The sequence below is a fragment of the Strix uralensis genome, chromosome 19 (genome assembly GCF_047716275.1).
Source record: "Strix uralensis isolate ZFMK-TIS-50842 chromosome 19, bStrUra1, whole genome shotgun sequence".
Taxonomy (NCBI): domain Eukaryota; kingdom Metazoa; phylum Chordata; class Aves; order Strigiformes; family Strigidae; genus Strix; species Strix uralensis.
Genome location: NC_133990.1, coordinates 10,184,325 through 10,206,393, shown reverse-complemented (window position 1 = coordinate 10,206,393; position 22,069 = coordinate 10,184,325). Strand labels below are relative to the sequence as shown.

The following is a 22,069-nucleotide window of genomic DNA, read 5'->3' as shown; positions in this document are numbered from 1 at the left end:
TATAGTTCATACAATGCGAGTTCAGACAAGGAAAATCGGAACAGCCAGGCAGCTCAATGCAAACCAGATTTTAAAAACAAAAACAAAACCCCAAAGCCCTTCCTCAAGGAAGCCCTTGCCGAATTCTTTCCCCTGCTGAGGAGTCCAACATCACGCCTTGTACTAAAGCCTTTGCATTTCACTCCAAGGAAGGACTTGGAGAAAAAAAAAAGCAGTACATTATGGAACACAGTCTGGCTTACAGCCAGGGATGGGGGGAAAGCAGCACAGAAACCCTCTGGTTTAGCAGCACATTTTACTCCTGCTCTATGGCAGAACAAGCTTTTGCAAAGCCCTAGCCGTTTGAACCCGCAGTGCTGCAGACTCTCAGCTTCCCTAAGGCGGATCAGTCAATTGGTTCAACAGTGTATTTAAAATCCCCTGGAGACTACCTTTAAATCACCTTTATATTCCTCTACCCAAAGCTAATAGTTTCTACCTGCATTTTGCTTCATCTCTGTAGAAAAACAAGCTATTTAGCAGCCACATTAATAATCCGTGGCAATCTGGTTGTCATTTCCCTGATGGAAAATTTCACACTGCTGCCCAGCAGCCGCAACGTGGTGAGTGCTATGTGCACCTCAAACCACTCTGCTTTCCTCCCACTAAACCCGGCAGTCATGAGAAAGGCAAGAGTCAGAGCTGGACGGGTGGGGAGGATGGGCAGAAAACGCAGAGCTAAGCCTGTACCTATGGCTCACGCACATGCAGGAACCATGCGGAAGCTACTTGATGTTGAGTGAGAAAGTCAGCAAGCTCATGTCAGAAGGAGCTTAGAGGAAACCCAGCTCCTGAACCCCCAGCCAAACGATGGCAAAATATTAGTTGACAATGACTTTACTGTGGAAGGTGGTCTATGGAGAGGAGCTCCAGGATAGAAGGTTCTAAGGTAGGAGATGAACTCCTGGGGACACAAACTACCTTTGCTATGTGCATCCAGCACCCCTGGCCATGGGTGCTCAGTCTGGCCAGGTTGGCTGATGGGTGAATGCAAATGAACAGCAAGAGATGGGGCCCAGTGTTTTCAACACACTCCCAACTTCTACTCATTTTGATGTGCCTTCAAAGAACCACTTTCATCCTAAATATCCCAACCTGGCCTTCTCTGGTTGATGAGTCTGTCAAGCAAGTGACTGAAAGACTGTTTCTGTCTTCTAGGCGTCTTCCATGGAGAAAAACAGGTCCCTCCAGGATGCCTGTCCCAAGGTGAGACGCAAAGCCTCCAGAGGAGCATACTTTTCTCCCCTGGCTATAATGAAGACCTCAGCTGACCAGCTCCTGTCTTGAAGTCCAGGATCCTCTGGTGGTCCCAGAGCTGCTGAATTTCACCCAACACTGCTGGGGACAGATAGGAGGGTAGAAACCTTCTTCCTCCTTGATAAACCACAGCCTCTCACAGAGTAGCTGCTAGTGCATCCTGTCCCCTCTAGCAAGGTGATGGTAAACAACACAAGGCTTCTGACATGGCACCATAAAACGTGTCCTGAAAGTACTTATCCTAATATAGCCCGGTGTGCCTAGGGTGGCCTCATGTGAAACGCCCAAGAGGTAAATATTCATTAAATAAGCAGAGAGCTTAATATAGAAAGTCATGTAGTCAAGTACTCTTCAAGCCCCCTCACGTCTTTGCAAACATCAGCCGATGAAGATAAATTTGGCGCGGTTGATCACTTACACTTTTAGGAAAGGCTCTTCTAAAAGAAAAAAATCACATGTTTCAGTGTTTATAATCTCTGCAGAAAGGCCTGGTCCAGCATTTCTCCCCTCTAATTCCTGCTCTCATAACTGTCAGATTATGAAACTGCAGACTATAAGCCTCCAGAGTTTACAGAAAAACACCTCTCTGCTCTCTGCTGCCACTTTGAGCAGATGAACTAATAAAAACAAGCTCCGCTATTCACTCCAAATGCCTGGGAGAAAGGAATCTGGAACAGTAGTAGCTTCAAAATACCGTCAAAGAAAGCAACCACCCACAGTGTCTGGAATCCCCCCACGCTTATCAGCTCCCTTCACCTTGTTACCCAAAAACCACCACAAAAATCTGCCTCTTCCCATCCAGCTGCCTGCTGGGACTCACCACTGGCCAGGGCAGAGGCCAGAACCCTGCTGTCCTATTTTCCCTGAGCTAAAGAATTAAGGAGCTGTGTTGCCTTTAGAATGTCTGATGACGGGAGCTTGCTCAGCCACCCATCCCCAGTGGGATGATCCCCCTGGTACACACACAGCGGGAGCCTACACCAGCATCTCCCAAAGATGCTCCTGGTAAAGGGCAACAAGCTTTGACAATCTGCCCCTTGGACAGTCACAGCAAAGACATGGTGGATCTGCTTTCACGTTTCAGCCAAAGGAAGAATATAACTGCTTATTGGTTTCTGAGAGCAACCTCCCCCCAGGTTCTTAGGAGATGATCTTCCCAATATTATTAAATAAAGGTGGAATCACTCAAGCTTCCCCACAAAGCTCCCACCAAGGGCAGCACACAAAGGTGAAACCTGCAGGACTTCAGAGCATGTTGCTGTTTAATGTGTACTGAAAACAACGGTTAGCCAGCCAGATTGTATTAGGACGTCAGGGAGAAGGTGCTGACTGGAAGGGACACATTTAGCACAGCCACGTCCCCCTGGCATTTGGTCATTGAGGCATTAATGCTATGGGAGGACACGGGAATTTGGAGCCGATCTGCAGCCACCACCACTGCCACTGGGAGCTGTGGGAGAAACGCCTCTGCGTGCAACTGCGAGCGACTCTGCAAACACAAAATGTGCCAGGAAGGGAGAAAAGTAAACATCCATGACTCGAGATGCAGGGGAGTTCCCAGCAAAGGCTGGCACTGGGACAGGGGTGGCCGTGTCTGTCTGGGAGGGGAGAGGTCTGGCATCCCAGGAGAAGCACCATGCTGGGCTGGCCACTGGGAATCCTCAAGCACTGGAGGGGTATATAACGAGGCTTTGCAGCATCTCTGCTAATAAACTCTTCCTCCCGTATCCAAATGAAGTGTACACCAAGCCATCCCATGCCCACAGCAGGACCGAGGGCACCACAGCAGGCGGCAGCCACAAAACCTACGTGAGACCAGCCTGTGCAAAAGCCTCTCTAAAAGCAGAGCTCTTGTCATCCTTAGGGAGACATTTCAAGAGCAACGTGGCAAGTCCTTTTCTTAATGACTATATATAGGGAAAAGCTCTGCTAGGTGACAAGTGTGCGAGAGGCTGGAGCAGAGGCAGCCTCTTGCCTGCAAGGACTCAGATAATCGAGTGGAGGAATAGCCAGCGATGAGTCTATTTTGGACTCAGCATGCTGTTGCTGGAGCGTTCACCGGGGAAGCGAAGGCATTTGTTACCTCTGCTCCAGGGACCGCAAATTCAATAGACTTCCCTGCCTGCAGCTGCACCAGCCCCGGAGCCCGCAGCCGCCAGCAGCGCTGCTAGCACTGCCAGGCTGGCACAAACCCAGTGGCAAACGGCTGCTCTGCTTGGCCCCCACACCACAGAAACCAGCCACGCATGGTGCTACCCAAATGACAGTGGTCTCGGCATGGTGCTGAACATCCCTGGCAGGGCTGGGATGCGGGAGCTCCTGCAGCCCAGTACCAGCCAGGGTGATCGCTGCCTGCAAGCTGGAAGCAGGCTCAGAGGAGAAAAATCAGTCCTGCTCTATCCCAGGACCCCTCCTACAGCATCCCAACACTTCTCACCCCAAACCACCCCGCTGGCATCTGGAGTCAGACCCATAACACCTCCCACATCCCCACTGCACCGGGAGCTGCCAGGACAGCGCTCACCTGCTCGTGGTACTCGATCCCCATGCTGAGAGTGTTGATGAGAATGGCCACCATGATCCCACGGCCGAAATATTTGCTGTCCACAATCTTCCGGAAGGTCTCACACACCACGTGCCAGAAGGCCAGCACCCGGCTCGCTCTCCTGGTCCGGGCTCTGGCCCGCTGCGGGTCCCGCTGGTCGCTGTAGTGGGCATCCTGCGTGAACTCGTAGACACCCTCACTGTCCGAGTCAGCTGTCTCATTGTCCGTCAGCTCGGCCTCACTCGTCAGTGCCTTGAGGCAGTAAGGGCAGCTCTCGGGGTTGCAGGAGCCGCTATCCAGCTTGGTGCAGGGGCTGGAGATCTTGCAGGAGCTTTGGCAGGGACCTGAAATGCCAGCGGGGCAGGGGCAGGGCAGCACGTCAGCTGGGACAGGGGGCTGCGGACGGCCATGGGAGCAATCCCCAGTCCCCCTTAGCACCAAGCTGTTGCCCTTGACAGGACAAGCATTTCCTAAGGGGAAAAAGGGCTCCTGCTGGGTTAAAGAGCCCTAGACAAAACCCGGGCTCACCCAAGCACCTTCTCCCCAGTTACAAAGCCCTCTTTGCTGCCCCCAGGCAGACACTGCTGCCAGCCCAGGACCCCTACCCCACCTCATTATACCTCTGGCCATTATGGCTAGCAGAAAGCCATCAGCTCCCCTGGCCCTGGCAGGCTCCAGGCTGTAATTATCGGGAGCACTGCTGCCAGCAGCCTCCTTTCTTGCTCCTGCTGTTTGCTGATGCTCCAAAATCACCAGCTTCCCCCTCCACGTGCTGCCCTCAGTGGCAGCTCCCAGCTGCCAGGTGGCTCCCGGGTGACAATACCAATGGGATATTCCCCAAAAATCCCACCAGCTGGCTGCAAGGGGAGAGGCTATCTGCAAAACACACTCCTGACTCATGCATAGCAGCATGCAGCAGCGGAAACAAAACCCCAGTGCTAAACCAACTCAGAGACCAGCTCTGTGTATTTATTCTCTGGGCAGCTCTGGGCTGGGGGCAGGACTTGGTTTCTTCCCTGCACAGTTCCTGGCTGGGAAGGTCAATGCCACTGTGGTGGGGTGGAAAAGGCATTGATTGCCTGGGAAAGCTTGGCCAGAAACACTCCTTGGAGGCTGAGAGGGTTTGGACTAGACTAGCCTGAGCTCCCAAACCTCAGGATGTGGAGGGGGAAAGAGCATCTTGCGGTGAAGGTATGAAACACCCGATCCAGGAAAGCTGCATTTGGCGTCTGGCTCTGTTATGGGCTTCCTGAGCAAATCACAGATTTTTAATACTCGGCATCTGCGATTGCCATTGAGCACTCGTGCAAAGCTGACACTCGATCTCCCCGAGCCTCATGTTCTGCAGACAGTGCTCAAGGATGTGATGGGACTCAGATCTGGAAGGGGTCCTTCCCCAAGTTCTGCAGCAAGTGGTGGCCAGCACAGCCACCTCCCACCCCTGCATTTTGGCAAGGAAGGGATGAGGCCATTTGGAAGTGGCCAGGGATTTGGGGAGCGTTCCCTGTAATTGCAGAATAAATTGGTTTGGAGGGGGGACACGGGGATGGGAAAGAAAATGGGTTCATTGAAAATATTCATTTCCCGTGGATTCTTGCAAGTATGAATTCTGGGAGGTTAAAACCTCTCTCCTAGCTTCAGCTATAAGACACACTAGATAGGTCAGGAGATTCATGTTGGCCTCACCTGGAAAGCCATCGCCTTTCTCTGTAACGTGGACTGAAAAGAACCCTGCAAAGATTCAGAAAGAGAAAGAAATTAGGTTGTAGCTTGTATTTCTGCAAGGCAACCCCAGACTGACGTCCAGCCCCAGGCTCACCCGTGCTCTGCGTCTCCAGCAGCTTGTGCATGGTGCTGTACGGCCCAGGTGGGATGTTGAGGCTGGTCAAGGTGCTGCTGCCAGCACCGACTGCCGCCTCCCCCAGGGTCTTCTCTTTCAGCATCTCGTTGGAGGTACTGGGGTGCACCGTGGGGTACACCTTGCTGCCCACAATGTTCTTGGGGATCCCCTCTGGGCTCGGCAAGCCAAGGCCCGGCTGTGGGAGGGATGACCGGCAGCGCACCGGCTCGAAGTGGCAGTCAGCATGGTAGATGCTGTGGACAGACTCAGTGTTGCTGGGAGCGGTGCTGGGGGCCCCGTGGGGGTTTGGTGCTGAGGGGGGGAGCATCAGCCGGTTGGTCCCATTGTGGAGCGAGCTGGTCTCCACATCACTGATCTCCGGGCTGGCACGGGGTGCCCGCAGGTTCCCATTGCCCAGGTGGTAATGGTGGTGGTGGTGGTGATGGTGGTGGATGAGGTGGTGCACGGAGGACCTCTTCCTGCTCCGGTGCTTCCTGGCGTGCCGGTCGGCCCCTGTCTTGCTCGTGGGGCTGGTGAGGAAGCCCATCCTCATGCCTGCCACCCGGTAGACCTCCACGAGCTGCTTGCTGCCTTTACGGGCAATGTAAACCAGGTACTTGAGGAGTTCGTCGTAGCAGCTGCCTGGCTCCGAAAAGCTGGCGAGGGTGCTGGCATTGGACAGGTAGCGTACGCGCTGCTCCTTCATCAGCTGGCTCTCGCGCTGCTTCGTCTCAGAGAACTGCGTTGCTATCACCACCAGGCAGAGGTTGATCATGAAGAAGGAACCCACCTAAGGGGACAGGAGCCATCAGTCACCTCGGGGTGGCCATGCCCACCCCACAGCCCTGCCTCACCCCATGCCTCAAGGCAAGGAGTGGGGGGCAAACCCCAGCCAGCCCCATCCCCTGCGTCACCCAGCAGGGACCACTGGCTGGGACCACGGAGAGGCTGACTCACCCCCCGAGCCCCTGCCCTGGGGACTCCCACGCCAGCGCTCCATGGAGGACGTCAGAGATCAAAGACGAGAGAAGATTATTTTGACAAAAAGCTTTTGCTCTTTTAAGATGGTGTTTTTCTCTCTCCGCAGACAGCGGTTGTAATTATCACAATTAGTGGCATTACGATGAATGCACTGAGCCTTCCTGATAGGAGCGTTTTTTCTGGCAGTGTGTGGGCAGCTTGTGAGCAGATCTCTTTCCCCTGCTAACGGGATTTGCGGGTGACTGTTACACAAGGGCATCAGCAGTCTGTACCCACAGCTTGGAGATTTTATTTCCAACCAGGGTTTCATGAGGTTCTGCCTTCTGCAGAGCCCAGCGTGGATCACGAAGAATTACTGACGTGCTAAAGGGCTATCACACAATGCTAACATTACTCACACAGCATCTGGAAAAGTACTGCCTGCCCTTCCTCTCCATCATTTTGGGGATGCTGAGAGCAAGGGATTGTTTCTTTTCTGGGGAAGCTAATAGATGAACTAGAAAAAGCATCGTGGACTAAACGACCTCCTACCTTCTCATCAGGTTTTGAGTCCTGGTTTGATGAGGAGCAGAAATCCCCACAATGGCCTAATGGACCACGTGCAGCTATTTTGCTGGACTTAGTCCAATTAGACAGCAAGAGGGGAACTCATCTCACTTATCTCAGCTACATCTGAGTGAGGCACCTAATGATCCTTTAGAGTCAAGAGAGAAATAGGCACATCAAGTCTGCAATGCATCTAATTTATTTTGGATGTCTACCTTTAGAGGAGATGAATCACCCCCTTAAAGCACCTATTTTTCTCCCTTGACGATAAAGGGAGTCTAGACAACGAGCTCAGCCAGTCATGGTAGACAAACCTGCTTACACAGATGAAGCCCATCATGGGAGCCCACCCCACAGAAACTCTTCATTGGGTCCTTTGTGGTCTTGGATGATGCTGTGAAGCGTGGTTGGGCTGTGGGCCGTGATCTCTGCCCTCCTTTCTTAATGTGCTCTCTGGAGTTTGGGACTGTTTTCCTGAAATGTTCCCTCTGCACCAAGGACCCAGCCAGCTGGGTTCTTCAATATGGGGGAATTTCTGGGCAGCCTCCTCCCCTTCCAGAGCAAAAAACCTTACCAGGGGAAATTTGTCTACTTTTAAACTTAAATTCAAGGTGGCAACTAAGGCAGAGGACCTGGGAGCACAAGGAGAGTAGCAGCAACAGAAGTGTATCTGTCATAGCTTAAGTGCATCTTTATTCCCTTTCTTCATGTTAGCAGCAAAATGCAGCTGCAATGCAATGCTGTATTGAAGCTGCATGTCTTCCAGCAGGCTGGTTTCTACCCCTCCTACATGGCACCTTTATATTCACTGTATTATCTGTCCTGTTCCTCTGGGTCACTACACTCTGCCCTCTCCACATGCCAGGAGGACCCCCATGTTCTAAGGCCACTCACAATGATCAGGAGGATGAAGTAGATGAAGTTGTAGAAGGAGTGTGCGTCCATGACAAAGTACATGATGTCCACCCAGCCTTCCAGTGTGATGACCTGATGGAGACAGGAAGGGAAAATGAACCCATCAAGGCTCAGTTACAACACCAAGTACACAAACGATATTTCTGCTGGCTGGGTCATTTCTGACACCCCATAGCTGGTCTTGGTGCAATACAAGACACTAAGGAGCCAAATCCTGCTCCTACCAATGCCAACAGCCACACTACCAGCTGCTCAGGCTGAATCCAGCCCTCCTTTTCCAGCTGGATCTAAGGCCCATTACTGCATTTTGCAGAGGGAAGAGCAGTGCCTAGGCTCTGCTCCACATCAGGGTGGTACTACTGCACACACAGGGTGTGGAGACTGGGGTTTTGTTCGTGAACATGAGATGGAGGCATCTTCAAAGCAGGCATCGAATTGTATCCCTGACATTTTGAGCACCCATGCACTACTATGTAAGTGCTTGCTGGTGCAAAATAGCCCCCAGAAGTGCGATTACACAGCCCCTGGAAACATGTTGGGGGACAGACCAGCTGTTCACCCACCTTGTGACAGTTTGCAGACAGGGCTCACCTGAAATATCGCGATCCAGGCATAGCCAATGTTGTCAAAGTTGATGGCTCCCTTGAAGGGGTTGTGCTCCCCGGCAGAGCAGTTGGTGTAATACTGGTTCCAATTGACACAGGACGTGTTGGTGGTATCATTGTAGGAATAATAATCCAGGGTGCACTCGAGACCCTCTTCCCTCCGCGTTGGGATACTTCGGCAGTAGCGCATCCCATTCTCCCGGGGCTGGGAGCAGATGAAAGGGTTCTCGTCTTCATTCTCCGTCTGGTAGTATTGCTCCAGATCCACCGTGTAGGGGCTGAAAGAGTCCAGACAGGGCTGGGGTTTGTACACTGATTGCAGGCAATACAGCAAGGTAACAACTGTAACAGCAAAGTCTGACATCTGTTATTCTGGATCTTGAAGCTTTTTTTTAAAACAGATCCCCTTGGACTTTCTGCAGTCCCACTGGGTGAGATGATGTCCCTAACTGGGTTTTGGGAAACTGAGGCAGTGCACTCGGCCACCCAGCAACACCTCTGATGACATTATTAAGAGGCATTCCATCTGGAAGTGCTCTGGCTTTGACTTTACGGGACTAAGAGCAGAATTCAGCCCAGCAGGGCTTCTCAGAAATGTCTTTGCTGCAGTAAGATGGAGATCAGTCAGTTTAAGCTCCTGTATCTCCTGTCCTCCTGGAGATGCTGAGAATTGCTTGGGGAGACTCCATGTACAAGGACCTCCCAAGCTTCTTAAAAACCAGAGACGGGGCCTTCATCTGCATTTCACAGTGCCTGTTCAGCCCATAGATAAGCACTAAATTCCCTCTGAGGGTGGCCTTACCACAGCAAACCAGGCAAAAACACTCTTCGGGAAGATGAAACAACCCATGGCCAGCCAGAAACTGGTTTCTTGCTATGCACACAGCTATCTCCTTAATGCTGCCAGGACTCCCACTAAAGCTTGCAAAGATATTTTTAAGCCTAGTTCAGCCTGGTTAATTCCTGCAGAATTGCCTTTAATACCCTTCAAAGCTTATCTAAACCCCTGGAATTCTGGCTCAATTAAACAGCACCCAAAACTGTGGCTCTATTGGATTTACTCAGTAGTGATGCAGTCCTTCTGCTCTGCTGCCATTTACTTAACAGGGCCATGCCCTGGTAATGACTCTCCCAACTGTTCTTTGAGGGCATGACCTACAAGAGGGGTGGCAGTTGATTAGGAGATGCATGGAAGTGGATAAAAGGTGCATCACGCCAGCTCCAGACCCGAGAACCAGTCTAGCCACAGCAGCGTTATCACGGTCCTTTGGTGATAAAGCCCAAAGTGCGCTTTGGGCTTGCAGGACTTCTCCAGGTGTGTATCTAGACAGATCAACTCCAAGGAGTCAACATTTTAAAGAGATCCACTGAAAGGTGACAGGGTGCTGGAGCTCGGCAGAGCAGCCATCAAGGGTTTCCAGTCCCCTGCCCTTCTCCTAGCATTCAAAGGGAGGGAGGTGGTGAAAAAAAGCAGATAGGTAGGAGAACAGGTATGAAAATCCTGGCTGAATGAAAGAGGCTGACAGCTACCAGGTTTTTCAACCACTGTTCAAACATTCCTACATCTGGCAAGCTGACTGCCCTGGAAACTGGGTGCTACAAAACCCCATTTGATCTCAGAAGTGCTCTTGGCATTAAAATCTAAGGATCTGCGAAAATTAACACTTTAGTACAAGGACTATCTCTTGCTCAGACTGAGAAGGATCTAGCATCACAAAATGTATGGTAGCTCCATCAGCTCTCCCTGGGATTTAGGTGGGATTACAAATGCCGTACCAATAAACACTACCAGCTGCTGAATGGGATTCAGAACTCAACGGCTCAACAAACGCAGAAAAGGTCACACGTTAATGATATGCTGAATTTAGAAAGCTTGAACTCTTATTCTGAGGAGCTTTTTGGAGGGTCATATCACAGAGGTTCCCAAGGTCTGGCTGAGGGTTAAGGACAGCTTTGCAGGACTCTAATTGCAAATTGTCACAGCTTGTTCTGTTCTGGCCGTGTGTGCCTGAGCAGGAGTTGTGGCAGCATTTAGGAGCAGAGAGCATTTACAGAAGATCAGGGCTTTTTAATGGAGGATGACATCCTTGTCTCCTGGAGGGACAGACTCGCCCAAGCTGGAGAGACACTTCTGCTGCCCTTGCAGACTTACATACTGAAGTTCTCGGGGAGGAAGCAGCGGTTCCTGAGCAAACCTGCCCACAGCTGGACTCCCACAATACCAAAGATGAAGAAGACGAAGAAGCAGAGGAGGAGGACATTCCCCAGCATGGGCAGCGTGTCCAAAAGAAGCGTCACCAGGATGCGCATACCTGAGGTGGAGAGAAAAGTCCACAGCTGAATTTTCTTATTCCAGCTATGTTCTTCTGACTTTTTCCTTACCATCCATGCTTTCCTTCCACTGATAGCCACTGCCTTTCCAACCACCATCCCTGTCATACACACATGGCTTGCAAACACCTGCAGCTCCTCAGTCTCCTCTGGTTTCCTCCCCAAGCCCCTGGGATAACCCCCTTCATCCATGCCCTGCTCCTGGGCACATGACCTACCTTCCCCACTCCTCTCCCTTCACTCCCCATCTCAAGTCCTCTTCTCCTGAAGTTTTCTAGCTATTATCTGTCTCCTTTCTTCCCTGAGACCGAACTGATGTTTTCCCTTGCTCAGTCATATTTCCTTCCCCACTCAGTATATATTAAAATTCCCTCCCCTCCCTAATTCCCCTCATCTACCCTAAATCCCCTCTCTTCCTTAAAATACAGGACTCTCTCTGGCAGTTAATTCTCACAAGTTCAGGAACAGTCAGTTCTGTAACAAAGACAAATTGATGGTGACTTCAACTTGACATTTACACACAAAAAAATTGATTTCATCTGACGTCTCTGTAATATTCTGCTCATCTCTCGCTCTCCTTTTTTCCCATCTTCTGCATTCTCTCACTCACTAATATTGATTTTCATTTAAAGAAAGCTTTACTGCTGCACCCTTTACTTTGATACTTCAAGACAACTTTTTTCTCTCTTCCAGATGCTGTCACCTCCTCTATCAGGTTTTTTCTTCTACTTCTCTGCTGGGGAACAACCACCTTGCGTCAACTCCTAATTAACTGAAATGACTTTCTGTAGTTACTGCATTTATCATCATACAAAACTCTCTTTTTTCTTTTCTTTTCCCACCTTACATTTCTATCCCATTGTAACTACATTGCAGAGAAGCCAAGATAAATTACCTGGGATTTCAAAATACATTAAGTGAATTACATCCCCAGTTAGACAGTGGCGGATAAATTCAGCCATCCATCAGTTCAGCAGTGGGGATAAAAAAAACCATTGCAAACAGGATTCTGGAACTACCATAATGACTGAAACAGCAGCAGCAAAGCCAGATTAAGTTCAAGAGTCAGGATCAGAAAAATAGATACAGCCCAAGCACCTCCATCATCAGTAGACAGAACTGAAGGTGATTAGTTCTCGTCAAGGCATTGGGCTAGTTCAGATAGGGGAGTACAGACTTGAATTTAATTTGGTTGAAAAAATGCTGGACTCTATACCCAGGATTGTAGGATCAGGAAAATGATGTTTCTGATGCAGTTGTACTTATGCCTAACACACCTGATCCGTACAGTGGTCGAGAGGGATGGAGCTCAGCACCGCTCGCAGAGCTCTGGGTTTTGCCCAGCATGGCACAGCAGGAACGGCCCTGGGCAGTCTGGTTGGGTTTGCAATGGCCTGATAAACCAGGACTGAATAGCCACCTCCCATCCCACCCAGGCTTGCGTTGGAGATGCCGGGGTTTGGGGCTATATGGACCAGCTCTGGGGACCAGAGCAAGAGATGCTCCAAGAGGAGGCTCCTCAGCACCTCCCGGGGGGCTGTCTCCAGGCACAACAAGATTTTCTCACCCCAATTTCTCCAGAAAAGGATGGGGTAGCACAGGGAGGGTGGGAGCGGCATGGCTCAGAGCCTTCTGCCTGTGCTGCCTGGCAAAGGCTGTTGGCTCAGCCAGTCCCTATCACCTGCATCCCTTCACCTTAGCAGCCTCCTAAGTCCCTCTTCAGATGAGAAAGGTAGGTGTCTGAAGACAGTCCTGGATATCTTATTGACTGGTGGCTCATCTCTGATGCCACAGGTGTCAAAAGGAATTTTATTTAAAGTAGGAGAGTGACGGGCACTGGAAACCAAAGAGTGATGGTAGGACCTTAGCACTACCAGGCTTGGGTGAATGTTTGAGCTGCAGCGTAAGATGGGAAGCATCTGTGTTCGCTCTTCCATCTTTGGGGCACAGATACGGAGAACTTGCATCAACTGGGAGGAATAAGGATCTGACTTACTGGGGACCCTGTTAATGGCCCTGAGCGGCCGCAGGACACGGACAGTGCGGACCGCTGAGAAGCTGACGTTCTGCAGGTCCAGGGAATACTCCAGCATCCTGCAAAAGACACGAACACAGAGGAGCATCAAGGATCTTCTGGAGAAATGTTAGATTATCAAACACTGTAAATCAAACATTATATGCCAACCGCTCACAGAGGGACTTGTTACTGCATCTCTCCCATCAGGAAAGTTTGCCAGAAGAATTAATTAAGGGCTGTTTGCGTATCAGAATAAAGTCAATGAGCAAGAATGCGATACACCAGCTCACACAGCCACAGATCTCTCTCTCTCATCTGCTTTGGTTACTGTTTTTGCACAGGTCCAGAGCAGAAGCTTCTGAAAGTCCCTGCACACTGCAGGGGGGCAATTTCCAGACACAGCCCTGTTTTTAACAGTTGTACAGATACTCTAATGAATCTGGGTTTGCTCTGATGAGCACCACCACAACCCTGAAAAGAAGAGAGGAGCATCCCCTGTCGCAGAACCTTTCCATGGGGCAGAGGAGGTCTGCAGCACAGGACACTGAGCTATGCTAGCTCTACCCAGCAGAGGTCATTGGCAGGCGGGACTCAGGTGGACAGGCAAGTGCACAAATCAAAACTGGTAACACTTGTAGATAACAAATGGGGCAAACATGGACCAAGGAACCTCCCAGTGCTCCTACGCCATGCCTGATGGGGTTATTTCACAGCTCAGGACACTGAGGTGCAACCTTCACATGACTTAGTGTGAGGATGCACTTGAACTTCCTGGGGTCCCCCAGCACCATCTCGCTCTGCTCATGGCACCTTTGCTCAAGCACAGTGGGGCCATCAGTCATGTCACCACCAGGACTTTGCTCTCCAGACGTGGGAAGACACAAGAGCTCTGCCCAAAAGCATTCTTGAAGAGGCAGAGCCAGGCAAAGGCAAGGAAGAGGACCACGAGGCTCCCCATACAGCCAGGCTCCTGCTGCCATAGGCAACCACAGGATATTAATCTCTTCCAAAAATTATCAAGTTCCATCTCAAAGCTGGTTGCGTGGTTCCCTTCCTCCAATTTTGATTGTTAGAAGCCTAACTTTCAGCCTGAATTTATTCAGGACAAGCTCATATCCATTTGTTCTTACGGCAGCATTGTCTTTTAAGTAGCTTCTATAGCTGTTCTTTGTCCCTGGTGTTTACCCACCTGATATATTTACAGAGGACAAATCACATCTCCTCTCAGCCTCGATTTTGCAAAGCCAAACAAACCAAGCTCTTCCAGCCCCATCTCGCAGACAGGCTCTCTGCTTCCCAGTCACAACCTTTCTCCACACCTGCCCTGGCCTGAATTAATCTTATCTGATTAGACATCAAGCTTCTGGAGGAGGCTTTGCTGGCACCTTGCACAAAGGCATCAGTGCTGCTGCCTCCCTCCCTGCTGGAAATCCCAGGACTCATCAGTGCTGTGTGAGCTTTGTCACGGCTGCAGCACACTGGAGGTTTCTGCTCTTGCTGTGATCAGCCAAAGCCACTCTCCTCCCTCCCGGCCATCAGCAGGTGAGGAGCACCCAGGGTGGAGAAGACTTTCTCTTTCTAGCCCCCAAATACATGACTCCACACTCGATGCAGTGACACTTTATCCAATTTCTCTTGATAGGCTCTAATGAGGATGATGATGATGATCAAACCTATCTAAGATCAAAATAACCCCAACATATTCCTCTGTATTGAGCTGACAGCCACAGCGGTGGGACGGTCCCAGAAGCTGAACTTTGGACAGGCACACATGAATGCTAGGAGTTTGTTCTCATCTTCTGACCAGAGAAGAAGGCAGCGTAAGGAGAGGGGCAGCAATTTCCCTGGGCTTTAATGCTTCTCAAGTTGCACTCACTGTTTGAAAAGATTTTTGTATGGTTTGCAGCATTCAGGTAAAAAGCCCGTGTCAAACATACAGCTTTTCTTTCATTCATTTTTAAAACGGAGGCTACCAGCAAAATTCAGAGCAGCATATGGTTATTTGCACCAAGGCATACCATTTTCTGATTAATGACAGCTCTAGACTCGCTTCCAGAGATGCATATTCTTGTAAGCTGCAATGGGTATGTTGTGAAATGCATTTTGATTTAACATATTAAACAACAATTATAATGCCATATTTAAAAAAACAACCAAACAACAACACAGTGGTTTGAGCAAACACTTGAACACCAAGACCAAGAGCAGGTAGGTGCCCTCCTACCTCTGCTGCCAGACACTGCTACCAGTGCCAGCATTACAGCACTGCAAGCTCAGCCCCAGACCTAGACTACAGGATCCAGACATTGCTGATAACTAACAGCTCAAGAGCCTTGAGAGAACCCAGTATTGGGGGAAAAAAATGTGGGTAAAAATCAGTCACTAAAGAGCAAGTCCAACAAGAATGCCTCCCCTTCCCAGCTCGAAGGTCACTTCCCAAGGCAAGGCCATGCACGGGAGGAATCAATTCACGTCCCTAGCAAGGGAAGACACCCAGTGAGAGCAAATGTCAGGATGTCACCAACTGGCGAGGTGACAGGTGCATTTACCAGCATACATAACATTTACGCATTGAAAATCTGCAGTGTAAAAAGCCCCCGATGAAGCTTCAACTCAAATGTCATTTCTGTTCCAACGGGAAAGCGCGATGCCTGTCAGCGCCTCTGCCACGGACCCGGGTGCTCAGCCAAGTTAAAGGCTCGGAAAAATACTCAGCATTAAATAGGATGGATTCATAGCAAATGCTGAGACTCGTCAGTGATCAGCAACCCTCAATCGCTGGAGTTATTCAGAAGGAAAGCGGAAATATTTAGGACTTTCTAAGAATAAAAGCAGAGCATCTGCAAAGCCAGACGTACAGCGGGCTGGTGGTGGGATGCAGGGAGCGAGCTGATGCAAACCTTTGGCAAACACTCCTCTGAGAAGGAAACCTCCCGGGACTCAGCAGACAGACATAAGGGATGGCTCAGGATGGACTGGACAGCTGAAATTCATTCCTGTTCTGCCTGGAGATAGCGAGACTTGGAGCACGCTGGGGTTTCTTTCATATAAAACCCAAAGCATTGGGAAGGATCTCATAAGCTCGGTGTCAGGCAGCACCCCTGCCTGCGGCAAAGGGCTCGCAGAAGTGATGCTCAGGGGCATCACAGGAGGGGTTGAAGGGGCTCTTCTCACCCAGTGAGCCTCTAACAGAGCACAGAAATGCTGACAAAGCCCTTCCCACACCTACCCAGAATCACCTCTCCAACCCACCCTGCTCTCAGCCCTGGCTCCGCTCCGATCCCCAGGATCACTCCTGCTCAGGAAGCAGAAGATGGTGTGAAGGCCCATCAGAGTCATGGAGTTTCTGAGGAAAATCTGAACTCTCCCCTTTCACAGCTGGGAGCCGGGGATGCTGTACAGCCAGGGGACATGATCAAGGTCACACAAGGAACCCTTAGCAAAGCAGCCAATGCCTGTAGGCAGGGCAGCATCCCGGGAGCTGCCCGCCCCTCTGCCCGCAGAGACACAGAGCCGCTGCTCACTGCTGGCAAGAGATAGGCTCAGATTTATTCAGCGTTAAAAGGTTTCCAAAACTGAGCATATAGGCACCCTTTATCTACAAAGCGCAGTAATCAGTGGGTGATATTAAGCCATCGGTGTTGGAAAAGACAAGGGGAAATTATTTAGGCAGCGTTTGTATCTTCAGAAAGCTGGAATGAAATTTCCTCCCAGCCCTCGTCAGCTTTGCTGTGTTCTGCTTTTGCTCAGGAGCTGCTTTTTAAGCCTCACGAGTCTCACTGCGTTTGTGGGTGTTGCTTAATTTTAAAAATACTCATTTTAATCAAGCTGACAAGAATAAAAATAATAGTACTGGAGAGAGCGTGAACCCTGCAGCCTCCTGCATCCGGCCGCACCGTGTGTCCCAGCCAGGACACTTGACTAATGAGGCCTTTGAAGCAGCAGCAAGTTCAGCTCAAGAACTGAAAGAAACTAAAGAATTATCTTTAAAAAAGTCCTAAAACTTAAAAAAACCCATGTCTTTTCACAGGTGGGTTTGAGTCAGCTCAGCTGCGAGGGAGGCTGCTGAGGGGTTTCTTTTACCCAGCAGGTTTCTGTGAGTCAGGGACGCAGCTTGCTCGGGATGCTCTGCTTCCAAGGCTGCGGTAAGGCGGCATGGAGCAGAGAGTGTCCACAGCCGGGGGACTTCCCCAGCCCCGGGTCTCGGCTGCTCCTCACTGAATCACAGAATCACAGAATCAACTAGGTTGGAAAGGACCTTGAGATCATCTAGTCCAACCATTAACCTAACACTGCCAGTTCCCATCTACACCATATCTCTCAGCGCTATGTCGACCCCAAAAAAAGGGTCCTCCCAAAAGTCACTTAAAGCATCAAACTGCAAAGCTCGACCCCAGATTTTGAACTCCTGAAGGTTTGCAATCATGAGGATCGGCTTGATGTGGTTCTGCCACTTCTGCTCAGAGCAAAGAGCACCTAATTCAGGATTAGCCAGGATGCAGTGGGGCCCTGGGAGGAGGCTCCCAGCTTCCAGGACACTCGCATCCATCCCAGAAAGCACTGGAGAGGGGCAGGCTCCTGGGAGAGGGTTTGGTGCGGCTTTCACTGCAGCTCAAAGGGGCTGTGGCTGTGATTGCACATTGGGTAATTGCGTGTGCAAATCGGCCACTTACACGGGCAATTACCCCACAGCACTCATGGTGCCCAGACAGCGCAGAGGGCACCACGCATCCATGTCTCCAAGGTGCTATTCCTCGCTGCGAGAGGGATCAATACAGGCAGATGGAGGGGATGAAAAAGCAACATTCATCCCTGCCTGTCATTTTATTTTTTTTTAAGGGATGAAGGAACTAACACATGGGGAAAGAACAGCCTTTTCCTGCAGTCACAGCGGGATGCTGCAGCAGGGACCCCTGTGGGGAGCCCCACACTGCGACTTTCTTCCCCATGTCTGAACCGGGGAGTTGAAACAGCCCCTTGATCAGTCTCACATGGCTAAAGCACCCTTTAGAAGAGCCCTGCCTGCTTATGAAGGGAACCGGCACTGTGAGGTGAAGGCCACACGCTGGCAGCTTCACCCAAAGCACCCAGCAGGAACCTTGCTCTGGCTGCTGCAGCCACAGGGTCACCGCTCCCCACGGAGATCAGTCTGGCAGCATTGCCCTTATCCCAATTTTGAAGCTAAAAAGCTTTTCAGAAACCATCCAGGTTTAGATGGAGCAGGGATGGAGTGGGGGACTTTCTCTCCTGTTACTTATAAATACAGTAAGGCTTCCCGCAGCATATTTCATCCCTGAAATTCAGCACTCAAAATCAGGAGGGAGCAAGACATCCTTAAGCGTTGTTTATGAAGGCTTCAGTGGAGCTAACTCTTTAATATAGCCTTCAACAGTGGGAGAAAAAATGATAACAAACACTAGAAGTATTCAGGAAGCAAAGAGAAAAAGAAAAGGTGTCTCTGTTTCTGAAGAAAGAAGCCTGCCAACCACCTCCAGCCCCAGCTCGTCTCAAATTGTAAGCAAAATATTCCAGAAGTGTTTAACTTTCCTGCAAAGTCTTTTAAGAGGCCCGTTACCGTTACAATGAGCAAAGCACAAACACGACTCCACAGACTTGGCCAAACAACTGACTGAGCTCAGAGTAACAACAGACCTGCACAACTCAAACACGGGATGATGCACAGCCCTGCTCGGAGGGGAGCAGAAACACGGGCACGGATCCAGAGCCCTGCTCGACCCTGTGTCTAGAGAAGGCAGAGAGGAACCCTGTAAACTCTTACAGCACCAAATTATCCCCTGATTTAAAGCCTCTCTCCTGAGAAAACAATCAACCATAGGGGTTTTTTGTTGGTTTTGATGAGGATGGTTTAAAACACAATTCAGTCCACAGGGATGCAGAAGTTCAGGGAAGTCTTTATCTGACCAAAGTCAAAACAAGCTGATGTCCTGCAAGCTGGTGGGACCGCAGCAAAGTCCCTGGGGATAGGGATGGCTCCAGCTAAGGAGCAGGTAGATCTCCACCTGTGGCTACTCTCTTCCCACAGACTGATCAGAGAAGAGGTCCCTGCGCCCTGCCCAGAGGAGAGGGAGGCAGAGTGGGTGCTGGGTCCTGGAGCAGCCAGGGAGACAGCAAGTCAGGGCACATCTCCATCCCACAACTTCGGTTCACCAGCCCAAGCCCCAGTCAGCACTAAACTGTAAACACTTTTGCATATTTTTGGATGTAAACAAGTGTTCATCCTTGATACCTCTGCATCTTATGCTGGGAGAGATCAAAATCATATTGAACCGTCTTTAGAGGGTGAGCTGGCTTGCAAAGCCTGTTAACCTTCAAGTGTTCTCTCAAAAGTGAACTCCCTAAATCCTCTCCTTTAACATAACACAACATAATTATGCCATTCATCGCTTTTTTTTCTTCCCTCTTCCCCATGCAACTCCGTAACCTACAGCCAAAGACGTGGTTCACTAAGCTGAGTTTTGATAATACAGCACTATTCTCATCTCCAGCAAGTTTTACTGTAATTACAGAGATGCGTTGCAGACATTACACACTCTACAATTAGCGCTAATTGCATTACATTGTCACAAAGAAGTCATTTACTCTCCATGAGCTCATGAGATTGGTCTGGACAGTTTAACAGAGCTGAGAAGTACTTAATGACATGCCATGAAAGTGGCCAGCAGCGCGGCAGGAGTGAACACAGCACCCAAGCGGCTCTCCCAGCCCTCTGCAAGCGGCAGATTTGGGACAAACACACACAAAAAGGTTTCTCTTTGATGTTAACCTCTGTCACGTCCAGAAACTTCTCAGGGAATGGGGAGGATGAAAAACTACAAGTTTCTGGGGGTTTTTTTGGAAGCTTCTTCTAGACCGGTGGTGGTTGGGCAGGGTTTCTATGGATGGTGTGCCCGTGGGAATGTATAGTCCCAGCGTGCAGCACATCCCACGTGCCCCCCGGCATGACATGCCTTCCCCACACGATGCCCCGCAGACACTGTTTGCTGCTTCTCCTCTCTCCCTGCCATCACCTTCTGGGCAAGGAAGCAGAAGAGCAGGAGCCTGGGGACATGCCAGGCACTGGGGAGCCCATGCTGTCCCGCTGCTTCCCTCCTCCCATGTCTTGCACAAAAAAGGGAGGAAAAAAAGTGGGAAGGCAGAAGCAGAGCTGCTTTGTTGTGGTCACCAGGGCCATGTGGAAATGCCAGTTTGGGGGTCTCTTCCCTGTCATTTCACTGGGGAACGACACTGAAGACCTTACACAAGACCTACATAAAAATGTGATGCACTTTATTGGGTATCCAGCAAATACAGCAGGAATCTGAGGATTGCCCTGGTGCACAGTCCCCTCCAGGGCCACAGCTCAGCTCTGGCCCCTTTTCTGGCATCATGCACCCACTCAGATGCAAGATGACTTCCCATCGAGCTTGGCTCGTCCCTTGCTCCCGTGCTCTGCTGTTAGCACCATGATCTGGATGCTCATCGGGGTAATTTGCCCCATGTGGGATCCACAGAGCTGCACTCAGGGGCTACCAGAGGAATTTCTCTCCATCTGGTTGGGATTTGACCCTGGAGTACTTTTTTCTCTTATCCATACAGTGGTTTTTACCTACTTGAGTCCAGTAATGGGCTTGGGTCCCTTATTTTTTCCTCTGCTGCAGTAGTGGCCCATTCCTGCAGCCCCTTCAGCTTTCCCCGGCACTCAGTGCTGCCGGGGATGGCTGAAGGACCCTCCAGGACAGCAGCAATGCTCCGAGCAGGATGCAGTGCTCCAGGATGGATGGGTGAGGGCTGAAGGAGAAAACAAGGATGCGAAAGGGAGCAGAGAAAGCAGGAGCTGGGGGAGGAGAGTCTCCGCTTTGTATTTAAATTCAGTTCGATCCTTTGTCAGCTGAATTGGTTTTGACGGGGCCCAGATGGGAACAGTTCATGCACATGAAGGAAAGACCCATCATTTAGTGAGAGGCAAAGCTGACCTGGCAGGAGTCACAGGAGCAGTCAAGCTGCAAGTCTGCAAAACCTCTGCAAGAAATAAATGCCTCCGTGCATGGGGGATGTGGGAAGGCGGCTGCACCAGAGGGGAGGTTGGTGCCACTTTCCACACTCTGCCGGGGAAGGAGGCGGCTCTCACACACCCAAACACCCGTCCACATGCAGGAGATTTGATACTTGCTTAAGCAAAGTGCAGCTCTATTTTGGCATAGGAGTTAGGACAGTCTCTGCTGATGTCCCTCTAGACTGAGGTCTCATCACGACAGGGTCTCCATAGAAGCACATCAAGGATAACTCTAGCTCCAAAGGCTCTGCAAGCTCAACAGGCAAGGCCAGGACGGGCTGGGGGGGGAACGCAGCAGCACCCTGAGGGGGCAGAGCTGGAAGCAGCCCAGCACCCACCACCATGCCTCCCCGAGCCTCCCCAGGTGGGATGTCTGGCTTTGCTTGGGTCTGGTTCTTCATCACACCTAATTCTAGTATAAGAAATAATAAAGAAGAAATAAAAAATAAACTGGGTGGCTTTAGCAGGATCCAGCCCTTGGCTGTGTGTCTGATGTTTACAATCCTACCAGAGCCAACTGGACCCAGGGTCTGACTTTGTCCAACATCCCATCGCTGCAGCCCCTAATGTTGCTCAGACACTTCAAGAGGAAACTTTGAGCCTTTCCTAAGCCAAGGAGCCAGAGGCTGGTGCAGCTGGAAGGCACGAGCTTGTGGCCTCCTGCAGAAGACGGGTTTATGGGGACTGTTTCTTGGCCTTTCTGGCTCCATCTCTGCCTCCAGTCTGGGTCTTGAGCTTTGCTACATCTTTTGGCCTCTGCAGCACCCTGTGGCAATGAGTTTCCCAGGCGAAGGATGCACTGGGAGACCTGGCACCTCCTTACTGGTTTTATTGGGCCACTGTTTTGGTTCTCCCAGCTGCCTGGCAGAAGGGTGTGCCATGACCCTGGTTGGTGATGGATCATAAGCAGAGCCCACCAAGGTGTTGCCCCTTCTTGGGG

General features: G+C 50.6%; 1 protein-coding gene across 14 annotated transcripts in view; it reads right to left on the bottom strand.

Annotated features, from left to right (window-relative positions):
- Window positions 1-22,069, bottom strand: part of CACNA1G (calcium voltage-gated channel subunit alpha1 G) — a 149,839-nt gene that overhangs the window by 80,484 nt on the left and 47,286 nt on the right. For all 14 annotated transcript variants that reach the window (XM_074888963.1, XM_074888962.1, XM_074888948.1 and 11 more), the window contains exons 4-10: window positions 13,056-13,153; window positions 10,881-11,040; window positions 8,715-9,006; window positions 8,103-8,195; window positions 5,661-6,471; window positions 5,528-5,572; window positions 3,821-4,185 (exon numbers count right to left, since the gene is read on the bottom strand). In XM_074888963.1, coding sequence (XP_074745064.1) covers window positions 3,821-4,185; window positions 5,528-5,572; window positions 5,661-6,471; window positions 8,103-8,195; window positions 8,715-9,006; window positions 10,881-11,040; window positions 13,056-13,153 — 1,864 coding nt within the window. The remainder of the gene's footprint in view (window positions 1-3,820; window positions 4,186-5,527; window positions 5,573-5,660; window positions 6,472-8,102; window positions 8,196-8,714; window positions 9,007-10,880; window positions 11,041-13,055; window positions 13,154-22,069) is intronic.